General features: G+C 46.2%; 9 protein-coding genes across 9 annotated transcripts; 4 read left to right on the top strand and 5 right to left on the bottom strand.

The window, feature by feature from the left end:
* Nucleotides 1-583: 583 nt before the first annotated feature.
* Nucleotides 584-1,275, top strand: ASPBRDRAFT_49710 (ankyrin repeat domain-containing protein; the record flags this gene model as incomplete). Its single annotated transcript, XM_067626404.1, has 2 exons — nucleotides 584-897; nucleotides 918-1,275. Coding segments are annotated over 2 exons (420 nt in total), but the record flags the coding sequence as incomplete, so codon positions are not given.
* A 1,320-nt stretch (nucleotides 1,276-2,595) lies between these two features.
* On the bottom strand, nucleotides 2,596-3,637 carry ASPBRDRAFT_201728 (uncharacterized protein; the record flags this gene model as incomplete). The annotated part of the gene is made up of 3 exons (XM_067621589.1): nucleotides 2,596-3,091; nucleotides 3,160-3,528; nucleotides 3,588-3,637. 3 exons carry the CDS (start codon nucleotides 3,635-3,637, stop codon nucleotides 2,596-2,598), a joined length of 915 nt encoding a protein of 304 aa, XP_067472799.1.
* An 839-nt stretch (nucleotides 3,638-4,476) lies between these two features.
* Nucleotides 4,477-5,372, top strand: ASPBRDRAFT_533017 (interferon alpha-inducible IFI6/IFI27 family protein). Its single transcript, XM_067627044.1, has 2 exons — nucleotides 4,477-5,068; nucleotides 5,120-5,372. Exons 1-2 carry the CDS (start codon nucleotides 4,606-4,608, stop codon nucleotides 5,233-5,235), a joined length of 579 nt encoding a protein of 192 aa, XP_067472798.1. The 5' UTR covers nucleotides 4,477-4,605; the 3' UTR covers nucleotides 5,236-5,372.
* A 1,708-nt stretch (nucleotides 5,373-7,080) lies between these two features.
* On the bottom strand, nucleotides 7,081-7,652 carry ASPBRDRAFT_201727 (uncharacterized protein; the record flags this gene model as incomplete). Its single annotated transcript, XM_067621588.1, has 2 exons — nucleotides 7,081-7,254; nucleotides 7,305-7,652. The coding sequence occupies 2 exons, from the start codon at nucleotides 7,650-7,652 to the stop codon at nucleotides 7,081-7,083; spliced, it is 522 nt and encodes a 173-aa protein (XP_067472797.1).
* Nucleotides 7,653-9,342: 1,690 nt separating this feature from the next.
* On the top strand, nucleotides 9,343-10,305 carry ASPBRDRAFT_532893 (BTB/POZ domain-containing protein). The gene is made up of 3 exons (XM_067627042.1): nucleotides 9,343-9,720; nucleotides 9,778-10,017; nucleotides 10,070-10,305. The coding sequence occupies exons 1-3, from the start codon at nucleotides 9,559-9,561 to the stop codon at nucleotides 10,145-10,147; spliced, it is 480 nt and encodes a 159-aa protein (XP_067472796.1). The 5' UTR covers nucleotides 9,343-9,558; the 3' UTR covers nucleotides 10,148-10,305.
* Nucleotides 10,306-10,683: 378 nt separating this feature from the next.
* On the bottom strand, nucleotides 10,684-11,416 carry ASPBRDRAFT_190015 (uncharacterized protein). The gene is made up of 2 exons (XM_067620178.1): nucleotides 11,293-11,416; nucleotides 10,684-11,242 (listed from the first exon to the last, which is right to left on the bottom strand). Exons 1-2 carry the CDS (start codon nucleotides 11,378-11,380, stop codon nucleotides 10,722-10,724), a joined length of 609 nt encoding a protein of 202 aa, XP_067472795.1. The 5' UTR covers nucleotides 11,381-11,416; the 3' UTR covers nucleotides 10,684-10,721.
* A 2,001-nt stretch (nucleotides 11,417-13,417) lies between these two features.
* Nucleotides 13,418-14,215, bottom strand: ASPBRDRAFT_49701 (uncharacterized protein). The gene has a single exon (XM_067626403.1). It carries the CDS (start codon nucleotides 13,810-13,812, stop codon nucleotides 13,609-13,611), a length of 204 nt encoding a protein of 67 aa, XP_067472794.1. The 5' UTR covers nucleotides 13,813-14,215; the 3' UTR covers nucleotides 13,418-13,608.
* A 187-nt stretch (nucleotides 14,216-14,402) lies between these two features.
* On the top strand, nucleotides 14,403-14,743 carry ASPBRDRAFT_95786 (Zn(II)2Cys6 transcription factor domain-containing protein; the record flags this gene model as incomplete). The annotated part of the gene is made up of 2 exons (XM_067629536.1): nucleotides 14,403-14,471; nucleotides 14,519-14,743. Coding segments are annotated over 2 exons (294 nt in total), but the record flags the coding sequence as incomplete, so codon positions are not given.
* Nucleotides 14,744-14,807: 64 nt separating this feature from the next.
* Nucleotides 14,808-16,138, bottom strand: ASPBRDRAFT_201726 (uncharacterized protein; the record flags this gene model as incomplete). Its single annotated transcript, XM_067621587.1, has 2 exons — nucleotides 14,808-15,666; nucleotides 15,726-16,138. The coding sequence occupies 2 exons, from the start codon at nucleotides 16,136-16,138 to the stop codon at nucleotides 14,808-14,810; spliced, it is 1,272 nt and encodes a 423-aa protein (XP_067472792.1).
* Nucleotides 16,139-16,676: the final 538 nt, after the last annotated feature.

The raw sequence follows: 16,676 nt of genomic DNA, 5'->3' as shown, positions 1-16,676 counted from the left end.
CCACGCGCATGTGCAGCTGCAACGCGGTTTCAGCTAATCTAGAAATGCCGGAACTTCCACTTAGAGCAGATTTGTTAACACGGGTTGGGCACCCTAGTGTCTTTGTGTTGTTTGGTTTGAAAATGCGGGGTAGCTACACACAAGATAATATTAAATAGGCCTTACCATGCCCCTCTAGATTGAAAAGCGCTCATTTAACCCAACCTTTTACGAACATAGCCTCTCCATGCCCCAACCCTGCTGAATAGTCTATGATGGCTGAATGTGGGTACGATGACTTTGACGACCTCGACGACGGCCTCGATGAGATTGGTATATGTTACGGCCCCCCAATGACAGATCTGCAAACTACTCCCCTCCATGTCGCCGTCCAAAGGAAAAACATTTCTGAAACCAAGGGGTTCCTTAGTTCTGGGGTGAATGTCAATGCGTGTGATGGTCAGGGCAGAAGTGTTCTGCAGGTGGCTGTCCTGGAAGATAACAATGAAGAAATTATACGGCTTCTCCTTAAACATGGGGCTGATGTAACGGGTTCCAGCGGCCCCCACGGCAATGCTTTGGATCATGCAGTATGCGCAAAGCTAATATAATGCAAACATTGCTGGACCATGTCGCATCTCAAGGGGATGATCATCATGCAGCTTTAATCAGTGCTCTGTACCACGCCTCCGAAAAAGGTCGGATACAAACTGTTAGATTGCTCTTATCTCGAGGTGCGGACCCCAGTGCAAAAGGTCTCGAGTATAGGAGCGCAATCCAGGCAGCGGCTCATTTTGGGTGTGAAGAAGTGGTACAAGCTCTTCTGGATGCCGGTGCTCAGGTAAACACTCAAGGAGGATATCATGGTAATGCGATGCAAGCCGCGGCGATGTATGGACGAGTATGCTTGGTACAAATGTTACTGAATGCTGGCGCAGACATCAATGCTCGTGGGGGTATCTATGGAGATGCTTTGACAGCAGCTACAAGACGAAAGAACACAGAGGTTGTCATCATTCTTCTGCAAGCTGGCGCAAAAGATGACTTGAGCGAGAGCGAGGGTTTGGGTGGATCTGACATGACTGAAGACATAGGTGGTGACTTGTTTGATTATGCATATCATTAGTCCCTGTATTGCTCTCACCACTGATCGATGCGCATAGGGAATGAGGTCATAGCTTCCTGTATTCCATCTATGCGACGATTGGGGCATAATCATTATTAACATCAATACTGTTCGTTTACTGAGGCATATTTTTGCCCGTCGCAGCTCGCGGGACTAAAGCAGATAACGATCTGGTCTTCGCTCATTGGTTGACTGATGTTGCTTATATCATACACCGTCCCCGATCAATCATTAGCGTTTCTTCGTAACATCCGGGTAATAAGTCTACATACACGACTATAAAGACGAATGGAGAATTAGGCCTCCAAGCATGAGTGGCGGTCTGTGATATTTCAGCTAAGCCTGTGTACCCAGCGGTCCAGTATCCAGCGGTAGCTTAAAGCTAGTATCTTCCGCACATCTCCAAATGTGGCAATATGCTTGTGCTACAGGTTGGGCATCTTGTTGCCTTGCATATCTGTTTTGCTATTTGACCTCAAGATGAGTGCAGCCTCCGGGCTAGGAAAGAATAGTGCTTGAAGATCAAAATTACCTCTCTTGATAGAAGGAAAAGAAGACGCCACCTCATTACGCGATGTTGCCTTCATATGCCAGAGTCAGATGCTCATTAGGGAGAAAGTTCGTGGTAACGTTATCAGATATGAGTGGGTTCCGGGCTCAGGCAATGAGGGACTGGTAATTGTCATTGTGAAGGTGGCGGTAGATCTTGGTGTATGCAGTTGTATTTAATAGCTATGGAAGCACAAAGCAATGGCCTAGATATCCCTATGTTTAATGCCATATAGAAGGGTGAGACCACATTAAAGAAACGTCCATGATTTTTGCGGTAATACACTGATACCTGAGATCCCACACAGCCAAGTCCTATAAGTCCTTCGGCTATAGAGCTGCGTAGGTGGAGGGAATGCTTGAGGAGACAAATAGCTTGCAAAATTCTTGGTTCGAATATCTCCCTAATTGATTTTAGCAGGTTAAGGGGAGACTGGATGGTGGTATACTTCTGTAGCGTTCCGGCAGCTGGGCAATCCACAACACGAATATGTTTTTTCCACGCTTCTGACAAGGGTTAAGCTTCTTATGGAGGATAATGCTGCGAAAATATTGATGCCCGGCATGGTGCTGAGGAGTCTACCCACGCTGAGGAATTAATTCTTACTGTTTTCAATCTTCACTCGGTTCTCGGGGGAAAATGATCCATAAAAAAACTGAGGGTTATAGGACGGGAGCCATGGCTCACATGCGATGCTTTCGAAAGGTGTCAGGCTTGTACCTGCACCGTTGCTTGACTGAAGGATTGATTAAACGTGGTGTTGTACGGGGCGATACAGATAAAGCTGAACAACAGCCAACAAATCGAATGTTTACTTGTGAGGCATTTCCAGGATTTATGTAGCAGCGAGACAGAGTAAATTTGTCATACGGCATCAGTCTTGCGCTGGCATTGTTTACACCCGAAAGTCCGTTGTTACAACCAAGCGTTCAATCATTCTTCAGTCACACTCAGCTTGCTGTTTAGGTAGCCTCTTCTTGTTCTTCTTCTTTTTCGTTTCTGATCCTCGAAAGCCCCAACCCCAATCACCACTGTCATCGTGATTGTAGTGAGCTTCTGAGTGGGCCTCTTCGCAATCAACTGCAAGGAGCTCGATTGCGGGCTCACCACACGGACAGTTCCGATCAGAAGCGGATAAACATGAGTTATTTGCAGCGCTATGTTCTTTGGACAGCACTTTAAAGCAGTTTTCTCCGTTATGGTCTTCGGTAGGCTCAGATTGGGATACTGGAAATGATTGTTCACACGAAGGCTCGCCATCATCCTTCGTCTCACTACCGCCGCCGGTAACTCCAAGAATGTTTCGCAAGCGCGAGGTCTCGGTGATTAAGGCTTTGATTATGATCTTCACTACAGCTTTGCTGAATGCTGGATCATCCACAATTTCCTTGTAGAACTCGTCCAGTTGGAATGTTGTCTCATCCTCCGCAAAGCTGCTAGAAAGTTTAGACTCTAGATAGTGATGAAACCATTCTTATTCTCAGGCAATTTCGAAAATATCGACCGGGCTCCTCGAAGGATCTGGAAGATCGACAGGGTTTCGCTGAGAGCCATAATGTACTTTTGGGCAAGCGCGTCGAGGCCGTCTATCTCATACTTCCTGGCGGCGTAGTAAACCTGGACGCTTCTCTTATATTCAAGTTCAACGTGTGACTCTTTTTGGGTTTCCACGCAAATGACCGTTTCATATTCCCTTTTGTATAGGAAATGTAGGATGGTGTGGCCAACATCCGCGTCGATATCTCCAATAAGAATACGTGGACTCCGAGACTGTCTGGCTTGGAATAGCAGATGCCCTGGGATATAATTCTCTGGAATGGAGTAGTTCTTGTTTCCGACGGTAATGACGACGATCCTTGATTGTTCGTAGGGACTACGATAGAGGCAAGGGAATTAGCACGCATCATTAGAGGCAGGGCATAGTTGTCTTACGATAATGTTGGCTGGTCGTAATCGATTGCTGAGCTCCTCGTGAAAGCCATGGGTGCTTTCCCCTCAAAAATTGTGCTCTTTTCGTTCGCGGTTGGTTGGGAGATTGGTCATGAATGGGAAAGAAGATACAGTTTGAGAAGAACTCGAGAGTAAAGGATTCGAAATCAACCAAACACGCGGAGAAGTCAACTCCTTGTAATCTCAGAGCTTTAGGAAAATAAGGGTTCTGGTCGTCTGATTTAGTCAATCCAGTGCTAAGACTACTCCCCGAGAATTACACTGGAAAGAATTGCGATGACACGAGGCGAAGAATGCGACGGGGTGTCTTCTAATAGGCTGCCTTGATGTAGACATGCCATCCGAGCAATAGGCACCCCTTGCATACCAGCCTTGCTAATATCCTAGCTTTCTTCGCAGAAGAGGTCTCTGACTCGGAAGAGAGAGTATGTGATTACATTTTTAGTATACTGAGTTGAAGCAAAAGAAGGCTGAAGGGTGTTTATTGTAACTACTACTTAAGTGATGTATGAAAGAGCTATGTCTATTCAATATCAAAACGCTTCGCCAGAAACCTGCTGGGCTGGCGGTCATGCTTGTATTCGGAGAGATGTGATTCCATACGGTGTCTTGCACTATTACCATGCCTACCCCAGAGTCTCCATACTTTTTCCCAGTCCCTAGTGTAGTGGTAGTGGGGATCTTCCATGGATATCTTGTAAGCAAAGCTCTTGGGACAGTCATGTTAACGATACATTGATGATGCAGTATCTCGCACACGTACTGTATTGTATGGAATACTAGCCGAAAGCTAGAGAGGAGCTACAGGCCAGATGACTAGTATCTAACTCACCGTAGTCCTAGTAATTGTCCCGCTCGGTGAATATCCGTCAGAAGCCAATTCCTTTCTGCTCCACCCTACCACGACATAATACTCGACTCCCATACATAATCAACAGTATAACTTTGATTCTTCTCCGTCCTTGCCAATACTGACCCTACATTCAGTCTCTCCATTTTAATGAGCCTATCCCTTGAACCTCGAAGTTCCTCAACCTCGTGTTCTACAAGTACCATGCAACACCTAAGAAGTGCGACTACGGCAATTATCTCTTCTGGGGAGTCCTTTGTTCGAGAACATACAACCGCACTAGTCTTTGGTAGTACCGGATTTGCCCTCGCTACGGCACCTATCGCTGGCCCTGCAATATTAGGTGCTGCCGGTTTTGGCGCTACAGGGCCTGTTGCGGCTTCACTTGCTGCAGTATGGCAATCTTCATTGGGGGCAGTTCAAGCTGGGAGTCTGTTTGCCACATTACAAAGTGCCGCGATGGGAGGTGCTGCTGCGGGAGGATTCACAACAGCGTCGAATATTGGTATCGCGATGGTGGGATCCGCGGCGATCGGAACACAGTGGACTTATAGCAAAGGAGTACCACGGATGAGGTATGATGTCAAAAGTACTGATAAAGCTGGATACTGTGGTACTATAGCTCTGTCTCCCTGAACGCTTCTCAAGGCTAACTCAGATATAGATAGCGATCAGCCAGATGATGAATTTGACCACAAGGCAAGCAATCCACAGCCTTGTGATAAAAATGATAGTTTGGAAAAGGAATGGGCAAAGTTGCTTCAAATAGACCCATCTTGATTGGATATGCCCAACGTCGTACATCAGAGCAACGTGCAAGAGGAAACCCGTTCAAATATTTATCATAGCCATATCTACAGATGTTTCGTCTTTTATCTATCCTTACTAGTCGATCCTTCGGGATCTCTTACAACAACGATGACGACGGTAAGGATTCATACTCCGACAAATCGCCTTAGGCAATACCTATACCAGTAGGTCTCTTTCTTGTAAGTGGTCATTGAGAGCCAAGAAATCCAATAACTAGCCTGAGCTTTGCAGCGGGATGCTCTGGTTATATGGAGGTATGATAACATCTGGGAATCGATGTTACGATTAAACGAAAAGTACAAGGGGATTGATCAATTGTCCTTGATATCCACATTGAAATATGATAATCATTATCAGGGACATGCATACCGCTTATTGTGCTCTGACCTACTTACTCATGCAAGGGGCAGAAGGATCATCGGAATACAGAGAATCTAATATCTATGTCACTGATTTGACTTGGCAGGCGTTATGTGCTGGCTGATCTAGGTTAATATTGATATGAATGCTTTCCTACAGACTGGGTGAAGTAAAAGTGGGACCAAATGCTCACGGCAATATTACTATATCATTATTTGAATAAGTGTATTGTAAGTATTTGTTAATCTATCAAATGGAATACGCTTGGAATGTAACACACGCCACAAGTTTCTCGACTAGACAGGGGTTGGGTCACTTTTATAAAATCCATAGATTGGCTTCTCTTACATTCTTCGTAGACCTATTGTCTCTCCCCTGAAAGAAGGGGTGCGAGCAGGAAAAGCGGGTTTCCCAAATTAGGGTCTCTCCAGAGCAATGACGTCTTATAGAGGGTACTGTTAGGGGTTTTTCAGCGAGTCGGTGAGACCGGGTAAACAAGAAGAAACCCCAGTCATATTTACAGGCCCCATCCAAAACCCGTTATGGAAAGATATACCTGTATCTCAGAACACAGACGCAAATGCCATTCGAAGCAAGTCACTCTTTACTATCTTATCAAGCAACCTGTCCCTAAAGAGTCAGTAGTAATCTGAGGTACATTTTCTGACCGGCTGTGGAGACTGAAGTATTTATATCAGTGTCCCTGTGTCTGTGTCTGTGTGTGTGTGTGTGTGTGTGTGTGTGTGTGGCTTAGCCGTACCCCTCTCATTCAAGTTATGAAGAGAACCGTTGTTATGATACTAGAAGACGCCAGTTGTAGATGGCAATCGGAAGCACATGCTCAAAGTAGGGTGTGGATCCGGAATGCATAGGGTACGTAATTGGTAGGTCCGTCTTAATAAAGTATGCAGCCCGGTTGGCTGGTTGGGGATATTTGAATAATGGTCGTGTAACACTGATAGGGCCCGGCTAGTACCAGCCAAGGACTTTTCTATCTTCAGTCAAAGTCTCGTAAGATTTGCCTAACACTTCATATAACTGGCTCTGCATAGTACGGTCGGGTGATACGTTCCGCCTTGATGGATTTGAGCCTTCGGTATTCTTTGACGGTTGGCTATCTCCAGTGGTTCTCGGAAAAGAAGATCCAAGCATGAGGGCCAGGTACTCTTCGCATAGGAATAACCAACTGTACTGAAAGGCTTCGCTGACAGGACCTACTAAGCGACCTACTGGCTAAAAGTCTCACACTCATCACAAGCATGTGTGAACTGTGTGCATGGGCAACAATCAATCAGCTACTATCTTACATCGTATTGGTTTGGCATTTAATGCGAAAGGCGTAAAGCTAGGAACCATGTGATTAACTAAATCGTAAATGTAGGGCGTAATGAATCATCTGCGCATTACCGCGATCTCAAGCAACCTCATATCTGGTAATTGTGACACCAAATGTCTCTATCTGAACTTCTTGATATCCTCCACTCGAACATCGTTGATCTCGAAGGTTCTCACCCATGGTCGATACACAGGAACGAGGGGAGCCTGCAGGCGCCGCCTACCACAAATTGAATCGAGATCTATTTCGAAACAGGTCCAATAGGCATCCTTCAGTTCACGCGTCCATGGTCCCTAAAAAGGTTAATTGCAGAAGCCAGGTTATAGAAGAGCATCAGACTTACCGAATAATGGCAGAGTTTCCGAAAACTCTTCAGGAAAGCTGTCGCCTCTTGCCAGGATCGAAGTTGTGAACCGCCCCGCTTCAAGTACTCGTCCAGGCGGTAGCCGTGCTCACCCCATGCTTGGTATACCCGGAAACCCTCTCTTCCTATAGCCAGAACAAAGCAATGTGCAAAGGACGTATAATTCATGTCGCGGCTTTGACGCTCACCGCGTTCAATCATTTCTACATCGACAAGACTCACGCCTAGCACGGTGGTCTTGCCGATTTTACCGTCGATTGCCGCTTTCTTGGCCTGGGAGAATTGCTTTGGCAGATCGGATGAAGTCGTGCTCGAGATATCCGCCATGGTTGGGATCCCACCTAAAGAACGCGATTGCCATTTCAGAGCCATGTACATGGCTTGTGGTTCTCGTGGGGAAGCAAACAACAAAACGAGTGTAGTAGCAAGCTTGCAGGAATTCCAAGGCAAGCTTTCAGCAGCAAAAGTCTCCATCAATGGAGGGTTCTCTCCCAGGAGAATTGTGGATTCTCCACACAATATGGACTGTTGAAGAGTGACAAATTTAGTCGAAGCAACAAGGAGGCCATCGCTGAAGTATGCTTTAACAGCACGGTCTAGTTCTTCTAGTGGCGTGTAGGGAAGTCCCATCCTTGTCCGAACGGCTAGTGTTGCTTCATCTTCGCGCTTTCCCCATACTCTTTCTAAGGCGCCATCAAGTTCAACTGGTGTACATGACAGCCGTCCACTCAGGCGGAGAATATCACAGATCGGATGATCCGGCGGTGGAAGTGACCGCCCCGTCGACTGAGATCTGTAACTTGCTGTCAGATTACGCTTGTAGAAAAGCTTCTTGGTAAAGGATGCTGACCTCAAACTCTCAGGCTTCCTAGCTACTCGTTTTCTCTTTGGCCTAGGCAGTGGCATCGTTTCAAATTCTGACCGAAACCTGTCGAGAACTAGGTATTCACGATGGTGCTGGAGAAAAGAGAATTTCGTCTTAATAAATGTATGACGCGGGTAGTGGGAAGAAGCAAATCAATATAGCACGTTTCTTATAAGGCCTCTATTTGGTTCGCAACCCCGCTTGTACGTCCCCGGAATTGTTAGCCTTCTCTGGAGCCACGTCGACAACTCGCCCGCAGCGTGCATACCTACAGATTCCCATGGCTTCCTTGTTTTGGTACAGCCCTTAATCCTTACATGTTTTGACCAGAATCTTTCACATTCTTCTCTCTTGCAGGCTAACCACAGGAGAACTAACTGGTAAGACCTATTTGCTTTCAATATGAGCTTCCAGCGAAATACTATACCTCGAGCTCTAATTTGACCATTGAATACTTCACCTTGGTGACTACTAATCAATCAGAGTGCTAATCAAGACCGAATACTAAATCTGCTTGCAGGTGGCCAAGAAACACAGAGAATAGTTGTTACAAGTACTGTACCATCCCCGCATACAACATTACGCGTGGAGGTGCAGTATTCCCATGGATTTTTGTGGCATACAAAAGCGACTGCGTCGTAGCACATCGTAGCACCTGCCGGCATAGAGCAGCCAAGAAAAGGAAAAGGAAATGGGCGATTGGTGGGATGACACACGTAGCCAGTCGGATCGGGGTTACTCGCAACAGCCGCGGAAAAGATCCTTTTTTTTTTTTTTTTGGCAGGGAGGCCCGGTTGGTTCCCACTTTCTTTTTTTAAATTGGGGTCCTTTATTATTTTTTTTTTTTTTTGGTTCGGAAACTTTTGCCAGCTTCATGCCCCAAATGAGCAGTCATATTATAGATTTTGGGCGGATCCGGGGTCGGGGATTTGGAGAGTGACTGGGTACTATTCCATAGCCTTCCTAATCTTACTCGACCATTTCCATTGGCACATTCTGACGGCGATGGCTGATGCTTGGCCACGTCATGGGAGACCTACACATGCCATCCCATCGGTCAAAGCAACGTACCATCAAGAAGCTGATGACCGAATCAATTCCTGGGCTCCCTTCGGGCGGTTGGCTTTGGTTTTTTCTTAATTGGGGGCATTATTAACTTTTTCTTTTTTTTTGCTAGAGCGCCCACCTTCTTCTATCTAGGTATATTCACGAGCCCTTGATGGGAAAAGGAGGGAAAAAGAAAAAAAAGTCAGCAGTATCCAAATCCGCCGATATAGTTATTGTACCTACGGAGCCGGTTTCTGCAAATGAAAAACATTATCAGAAAAATGAGAGACCTGGTTTTTTGGTTACACACTACTATTAGTAATGTTACCTCATGCAATTACTGACATCCAAATTAGTCAATTTCCCAATCCGAAGTACAGCGATTTGTCTTTCAAATGTGGCGATGAAATCTTCCCAGCCCATCGGAACATCCTCTGTCCCCAATCAGAGTATTTTGAGATCGCTTGTAGTGGTCACTTCAAGGTGCGATACTCCAGTTCTTTTCGGGTGCAATCATGAAATTGATTTGAACACTTATAGGAAAGCAACGGCAAGATTATCATCGAGGATTGCAATCCTATGCTCATCAAAAAGACAATCGAATTCTTTTCACTGGCGACTATACTTATGATGGTTCTCCAAATACCCAAGCTCTCCTGGACTCGAAGAATAATTCTGAATATACACCTCGAACATGGGCAGAAGATAGCTTTTAGTTGGATACAGACACTGGGCTATATTCAACCCGACCTCGAAAGACCAACACTACGAATCTTCGAAGTGACAGGCCTTCTTCCACGCTCAAATGTACGCACAAGGTGATTATTTTCAGATCAACTGGCTTAAGACGAAAGCAAGGCATTACTTTGAAAATCTTTTTCTTGGAATATCCAGATCAAGATTCGTCTAACTCTTCCGTGATTGAAGTATACAGCTCAGCAGGAGAGCACGACCGTGGCCTAAGAGATCTTGTTGTCCAGCTCACGACAGATACCCTCAAGACTTTGAGGAGTGGGAGTAACCCTAAATTATATGACAGGCTTTTGGAATCCGTTCTCAATTTCATGCTGGAAGTCCGTCTTTCGAGCTTGGACAAGTGTGCTGAGTATCAGAGGCAGCAATATGGATTCTGGGGTTAATGGGAACTACATTACGATGCGCGAAAGCTTGTCGGATAATGTGCAGCTCCTTAGCTTTCCAGTTGTTGTTCTAATCTACCTGTTGATATGGTGACAATGCAGGGCTTCAAGCACCAATACAGAGTGAGAAATGGTGATATTGACCCAGTGGGCTTATTGAAGGGTATGCCTCGTCGGAGCTTGCCTAAGCATTGTCTCGTTGATAAAGACATAGTACTTGACACTCTTTTCAAGGATGAGCTATCCTGCCCGTAATAGCCCGAACACACTGGGAAACCTGCCAGACATTTTACCAAGGAGATTGATGGCAAGTTTCAACTTGTAGTTATATTTCAAGTCCTTAGATTACGCTCCATTCTGTAGCTCAGGCATAGAAGGGACACAGATCTCGGCATGTGCTTCCACAAAAAAGTTACAGTCGCCCGTAGCACAATTAAAGAATCCTTTGCGCTGCTTTTCCCTGCCACTTTCTCCCCACCTGCTTGGCTGATTGCAAAGGCACCATGGATTCTTATCAGAGATGCCTCTCGAATCAGCCCAGCTACTGAATTTTCCGCATTTTCCACATGAATAAAAACTCCGGCCACTATGCCCGTTCTGATTCCACGGTTTGACAACTTTAACTAAAGTTGGAACTCCACATATCTTGCATAAGGGGCTAGTAACGCAACCAGATAAAGTCCGTCCCGCCACACATGGTGGCAAGAGACCGACCGGGGCAGGTTGCAGCTGAGGCGTTAGAACGAGTCTTGATGGCGATGATACAGGACCTTCCACTGAGGTGGGTTGACTTGTGTTGGCCGGACGGAAACTTTTGTAACAAGTTGTATTTGAACAGTTCTCATCGGACGAGGTTATTTGATGGACTATCATATCATCAGCTTAGAGGGAAATGATGGCGCTTATAGAGGTATACAAGCTGCATTTTTCTCGATTCTGGTGGTGGGGAGGGGCCCGGGCCCCTTACCCTTCCTCCTACCGAGACACCAATTTATGAGCTCCATGTTAAAACGCTGACTGAGCCAAAATTTTTGAAAGAGAGATGATATATAACAGGAGGTAGAGCACTAGGCATGACCTACACGTGCTTTTAAATATTCAAATTTTGGTAGCCTTCGCGGTCCGCAACTTCTGATCATGCAGCGTCCGGAGTCCACGCTCGCCATTCTGCCTTGTCGATGCCTTCGTTTTTCTGAATCAATAATGTCAATCCATGATAGGCTGCCTTTCTCTTTGATTGAGCCTCAATGCAGATACTTCAACATTTTAAATTGTAATTACACGGATTATACAGGCTCAACCAAATATGCGTTGTCTTACGGCGTCCCGCCCTAAGCCTCATGGCCATAGCTGACTTCACCTTCCTTCCCCCTTGGGGAAGTCCAAGCTCCCAGGCGTGTCGTAGGCCATGCTACGCTTTCGTAATTCTGCACTCCAATCAATATTGTAAGTCAGATGCACCCATTTAGACTATTAGATACCGACGAACTAGGATTACACGAGACACGTAGACGAGGCTATATTTCACGTCGGCTCAGACAACATTAATGGCCGATAGGCTGCCGGGCGGCTTTCAGTCTCTGGCAGCCAAAGTAGCACCGAGTAAGCTCACTCACAGTTGGATTAAATGCCCACATGACTGATATCAGCTGGGTAACCTCCTTTCCACCTGCCAATCCCACGTTCAATCAAGGCACTTGTGCCTGGAAATATATTTTCTATATATGATATATAATAGCACCTGTCAGGCTTTAAAGGGACAGGCTTGCCAATAGTAGGAATATATTGCAATATTACCCCCTGCATGCGAACTGGAGAGAATAATGCAGTCGTGATCAAGTGCGCCAATGTAACAGAAATCAAGGGCTTGCATGGGTCGTCTATGCCTTGCGCTATGCCGCCTAACCCTTCCTGCCGCCGTAGATTGCTTGGTGTTGTGTATTAGGCATCGTGGTCTATGGTATGGAAATGTCAATCATAGTACATGGGGTTGCCAAGACCATGGCGCCTGCCCTGTGGGCCGTGAACGTGCTCTTTTACCTGGCCACGATGGCTGGGTTCATAAGAATGAGTTTAGAGAATCAAGGGAAGAGCCTTTGTGAAGCCACCTCTTAAGTAGAGTCACGCTTTCAAAGTGAGTCACACATTGATCAGAATAAGTAGTTCCAAGGTAATAAGACAGTTCTTCTATAACTTGGAGGCGTAATATACAGTCTCCTATCAAAACAATATATATATAAGTGCGTCTAGATCATGTAAGGACACATCACACTTGGGAGGTGGCAGCTGCCCACACCCGAGGAGAAAGCTTCGTGAAATAGATCCTCTCTCGCGGTTTCCATACCAGTCAGATCACGTGATTATCAGTCTTATTTGTCACGTGGTTATGCATCGGTGTTATGATGTATTGAGTGCAAAGTCTTTCTCTAGGCAAATTCTTTCAAGTAGGTCTCAAAAACGCATTAGACTCCTGACTGGCTATATCTTGGATATTTACATAAATCCAAATTACACTTTTGCATCATTTAGTTCGTTAGCCACTTCAGCCCTCCTTCAATTTCCATAAGAGAGTCCACTGGGTCAGTTTGTAGTCAATGCTCTGTGTTAGTCTTGTGGGAGCATACCGTCGTTCCTATCCGCCTGCTCTGGGGCTCAATTGCTTAGTCATCATTTAGTCATTGTTAGAATCCCCGGATAACGTAATCCAACGTTCGCGCGGCCCACCCCTCTGGTACGATTACCCGATATAATCAAAATGAAGCCTTTCAATCAAGACAAATTCATATATAAATACTATATGCCTAATTACTAGGTGTTTTAGAGCACTGTGTACGTCTATGGTCAATCTGAAGTAATCTATACAGCGTAGAGACACGCGTGAGGGGCTTTCTGGAGGTTGAGGTAGCTGCTCAACCTCAGCCTCAATCTCTGGAACTTGCTTATTTTGAACTTCTTCTTGTTGTATAACTCTCTGAGCACCTTCAATGGTGGTGCAAAAAAAAAAAAAAAAATAAATAATTAAATAAATAAAAAATAAAGACAAAGACCGCCTCCTATCTGTACCATTTTGACTAGTAGCAGAAAAACTGGTCTCAAAAGGGATACGTCTCGGAATAATCTTATTCCACGCCGGCTTGGTCATGCCGCGAGGTCCGCCAACGTGCAGCCCCTGGGAGCACCTGCACCTGAATGGGTGTGGTTTGTACGACACCAACCACTGCAGCTCTTGAAACTACGCCTGCCCCGGCTGTTGAAGAGCTGGGTTGCATATTGCCTGCAATGCGTTCAACACCCATAATGACTTACTTGAGCAACAGTACCTGGACTCGGGCGCGCCATCAATTTCTTCGTGAGACTGGACAGATCTGACCTCGTTGTCAATAGTATCGATAGTGCCGTGTGGTTGTTGTCTTAGCCCCGTATTTCTCAGGGCCATGAATAACACGATACTCCTTTAAGCTTCTTTGTTATCCTTCACGGCGAGTTACATAGTGTGCCATTCGATGCCTACTGTTCCCTCCACTCGTCGCTTATCCTTACTGGCACGGATAACAGTATCTTTTCACTAGGTCGCAATATCGCGCCTGGAACGCCGAACTCTACCATGGGACAGAAAAGTCGGCTTATTAGCTAGCCCCTTTCTGCCGAAGATGATCTGTCGAGTTTAGCAAGGTAACACCGACGCTGGTTGAGGGAGGCTGATAGGCTGTTCTTTGTTTGACAGGCTTGGCGGAATCGGGTCGAAGAGGCTTAGCCCGATTGTTTCTCTTGAAGCAAACATGCTTCACTATGTATATAATAGAACACCACTGTGCAATGTAGTCCAGCGTTTTCTCCCCAAGACTATGCGTCCTCCGCCAGCTTTCTATCATCATATACCGGAAGCGAAGCGCCAGTATTAGCCAATCACATCTACCGGGCAATTCAATCCGTCAGAGCCAACCGATATTCACCATGAACAAAGCGACATCAGGAAATCTACCCCGACGGCTGCTGCCTGAAGTCTCCCCCGGGAAAGTAGGTTACTCTCCCGTCCAGCCTTCATCCAAGCGCAGATCATTCGCGTGCACGAATTGCCGTAGAAAACACATTAAGGTTGATGTTGCGAATTAACTTACATTGATGAGGCTAACTGATTATAGTGCACTGGTCCTCCATCCTGCGAAACCTGTGTTCATTCTGGGCGAACTTGTGTATTCGAGCCCTCCAAAGACCGACGAAGAAAGGAAGCTCTGCGACATGCTGAAAAGGCAACAGAAGGATACAGAAACGCCCTGGTGATGGTGATTCAAACATTCAAAAGCGGTGCAGATCAGGATATCCGTGATCTGGTGGATAGGATGAAACAATCTTCTTCGGTTGACGACAGTCTGGCAGAGCTGCAAGAGATGACACATTGAGAGAAGTAGGATGCACGTTGACCACATGTATTTAACGGTTGTCGCTGGGAGATGTTCGGCGCCTTGGAGAGTCTTCTCCGAGCAGCTGACCAGACCCGTAGCGAGTATTGAACTCATTTTTCTCCGCCCGCGCGGGTGGCTCTTCTCCTATCCTGACTTGTCCACGGAAGTCCCGAGATAATTGCTGTAGCGAAGTGTCTGACATTTGGCCCAACCACTGCGCCGATTTCGAGCCAGTGATGATATGCTTGGCGGAAATCAGATCTCCAATGGTAGATACCACGAGCTGATGTGACTCATCTGAAGATGTCACGTCCTCAAAGATATTTGTGCGGGCTCTGTGTGCCAATTCAGAGGCCTCTGAACAGACATTAAGACATTGGATAATGCTTTCCCTCTCCTCCTTGATGAGATTCAGGTTCGTGAGATCCTTGGACATTATGCCCTGTTCCGACATTTGTCTCAGTCGGTTTGTCAGTTCCATCAGACGGGCCTGGAGTGCCTCCGAGTTTGATGAGACTCTTGCGCTAAAGTCAGTGAGCATAGCGCTGGTCAGGTTCTGGGATTGACCGGATATATCATCATTGCCAGAACCAAACGATACAGATATACTCTCACCCTTAGAAGGGAGTTGCGGAAGCTGTTTCTGGAAGTGTGCAATGACTTGCGCGACATGAGTACATATGGTCAGGCATTGCTCAGTGCTTTCTTTCTCCTCCCTTATGTCTCGTAAGTCAAAAGTATTAGACCCCTGAACAGGACTTCCTTGCTGATCGAGTGATTGCAGCCTTTCCTCAATGTCTAGTAGATGTTCCTGAAGGTCAGACGTTGCTTCCTCGATCATGGTCTTATACTGGTCGACGACAGCGCTGGCAACAGTGGCTTGACGACTGAGCATATTGAGTCAGAGTCAATGATTCATAGTCATTGTAGGGCTAATATATCTTACAATGTGGCCCCCCCAAGAGCGATAGAGATAGTCGCTTTATAACCAGCAAGCGTTGTTTTCAGGTCATTAATATTCCCACCCATGTACTGTAATTTAGCCCAGTCACGAAAGCTTGTACGTTGGCCGTTAGAGTGGGCCACACATTTGCGAATAATGTCCCTGAACTCGCTGCATATTTTCCCACATCGCAGAAGAGGTAACTTCAAGCTGGCCAGCTCGGCTTCATTGTCCATTACTGCCGAGATTAAGGTGCCGAGGACCTGTGTCAAAGATTCCAGTTCGTACCGTAGCTCACGAACTGTTCGCTGCGTGTTTTTGAAGCCCTCGACTAGAGCATAGAGCGATTTGCTCGCTTCAAAGGCGAAAGTCGCAAGCGCGATCAAGCTGGAGGCCACGGAGAGAGCATCCGCCATATTGATTTTTTCGACTTGGAGGAGGGGATTGAAATTGACAGATAAGCCAGTAAAGAAATAAATCTGTTGGAAATTCTACCATATGTCTGAGGAGTTGTGGTTCAGTCTGGGAATAATCCGCTGGATCGTAGATTTAATCATCATCAGCGGGTCAAGCACGAGGCTCCCTGTGAATAAGCCGGGCGGCTACAGAAACGCTGCGATTGGGAGAACCATACAAGGTTCCGTATCAACTGTAATGACCGTCCGTTTCACGTTCCATTTGCGATCACGACGGAAACCGGAGGGACAAATATGTTGTGACCCTCATCAAGCTTTTACTGTATCCCTATATCCTTCATGGGATGTAATGAAGCCCTGCAAAAGTAGAGACTCGTTACATCTAGTTTAGCTGATGACTATATCGTACGATCCGAAAGCGCTCGTAGCGTAAATACACGTGGTAGTACTGAGCTTCTCTCAGCCATCCAAGACCCCGCGATAAAATACGCAACTGTCAGTACGAAACTCGACCAGAGCCGCCCCTGGAAGACGACTC

Source organism: Aspergillus brasiliensis, assembly GCF_001889945.1.
Source record: "Aspergillus brasiliensis CBS 101740 unplaced genomic scaffold ASPBRscaffold_45, whole genome shotgun sequence".
In the NCBI taxonomy this organism is placed as follows: Eukaryota; Fungi; Ascomycota; class Eurotiomycetes; order Eurotiales; family Aspergillaceae; genus Aspergillus; species Aspergillus brasiliensis.
This window is presented reverse-complemented; position numbering and strand designations above follow the sequence as displayed.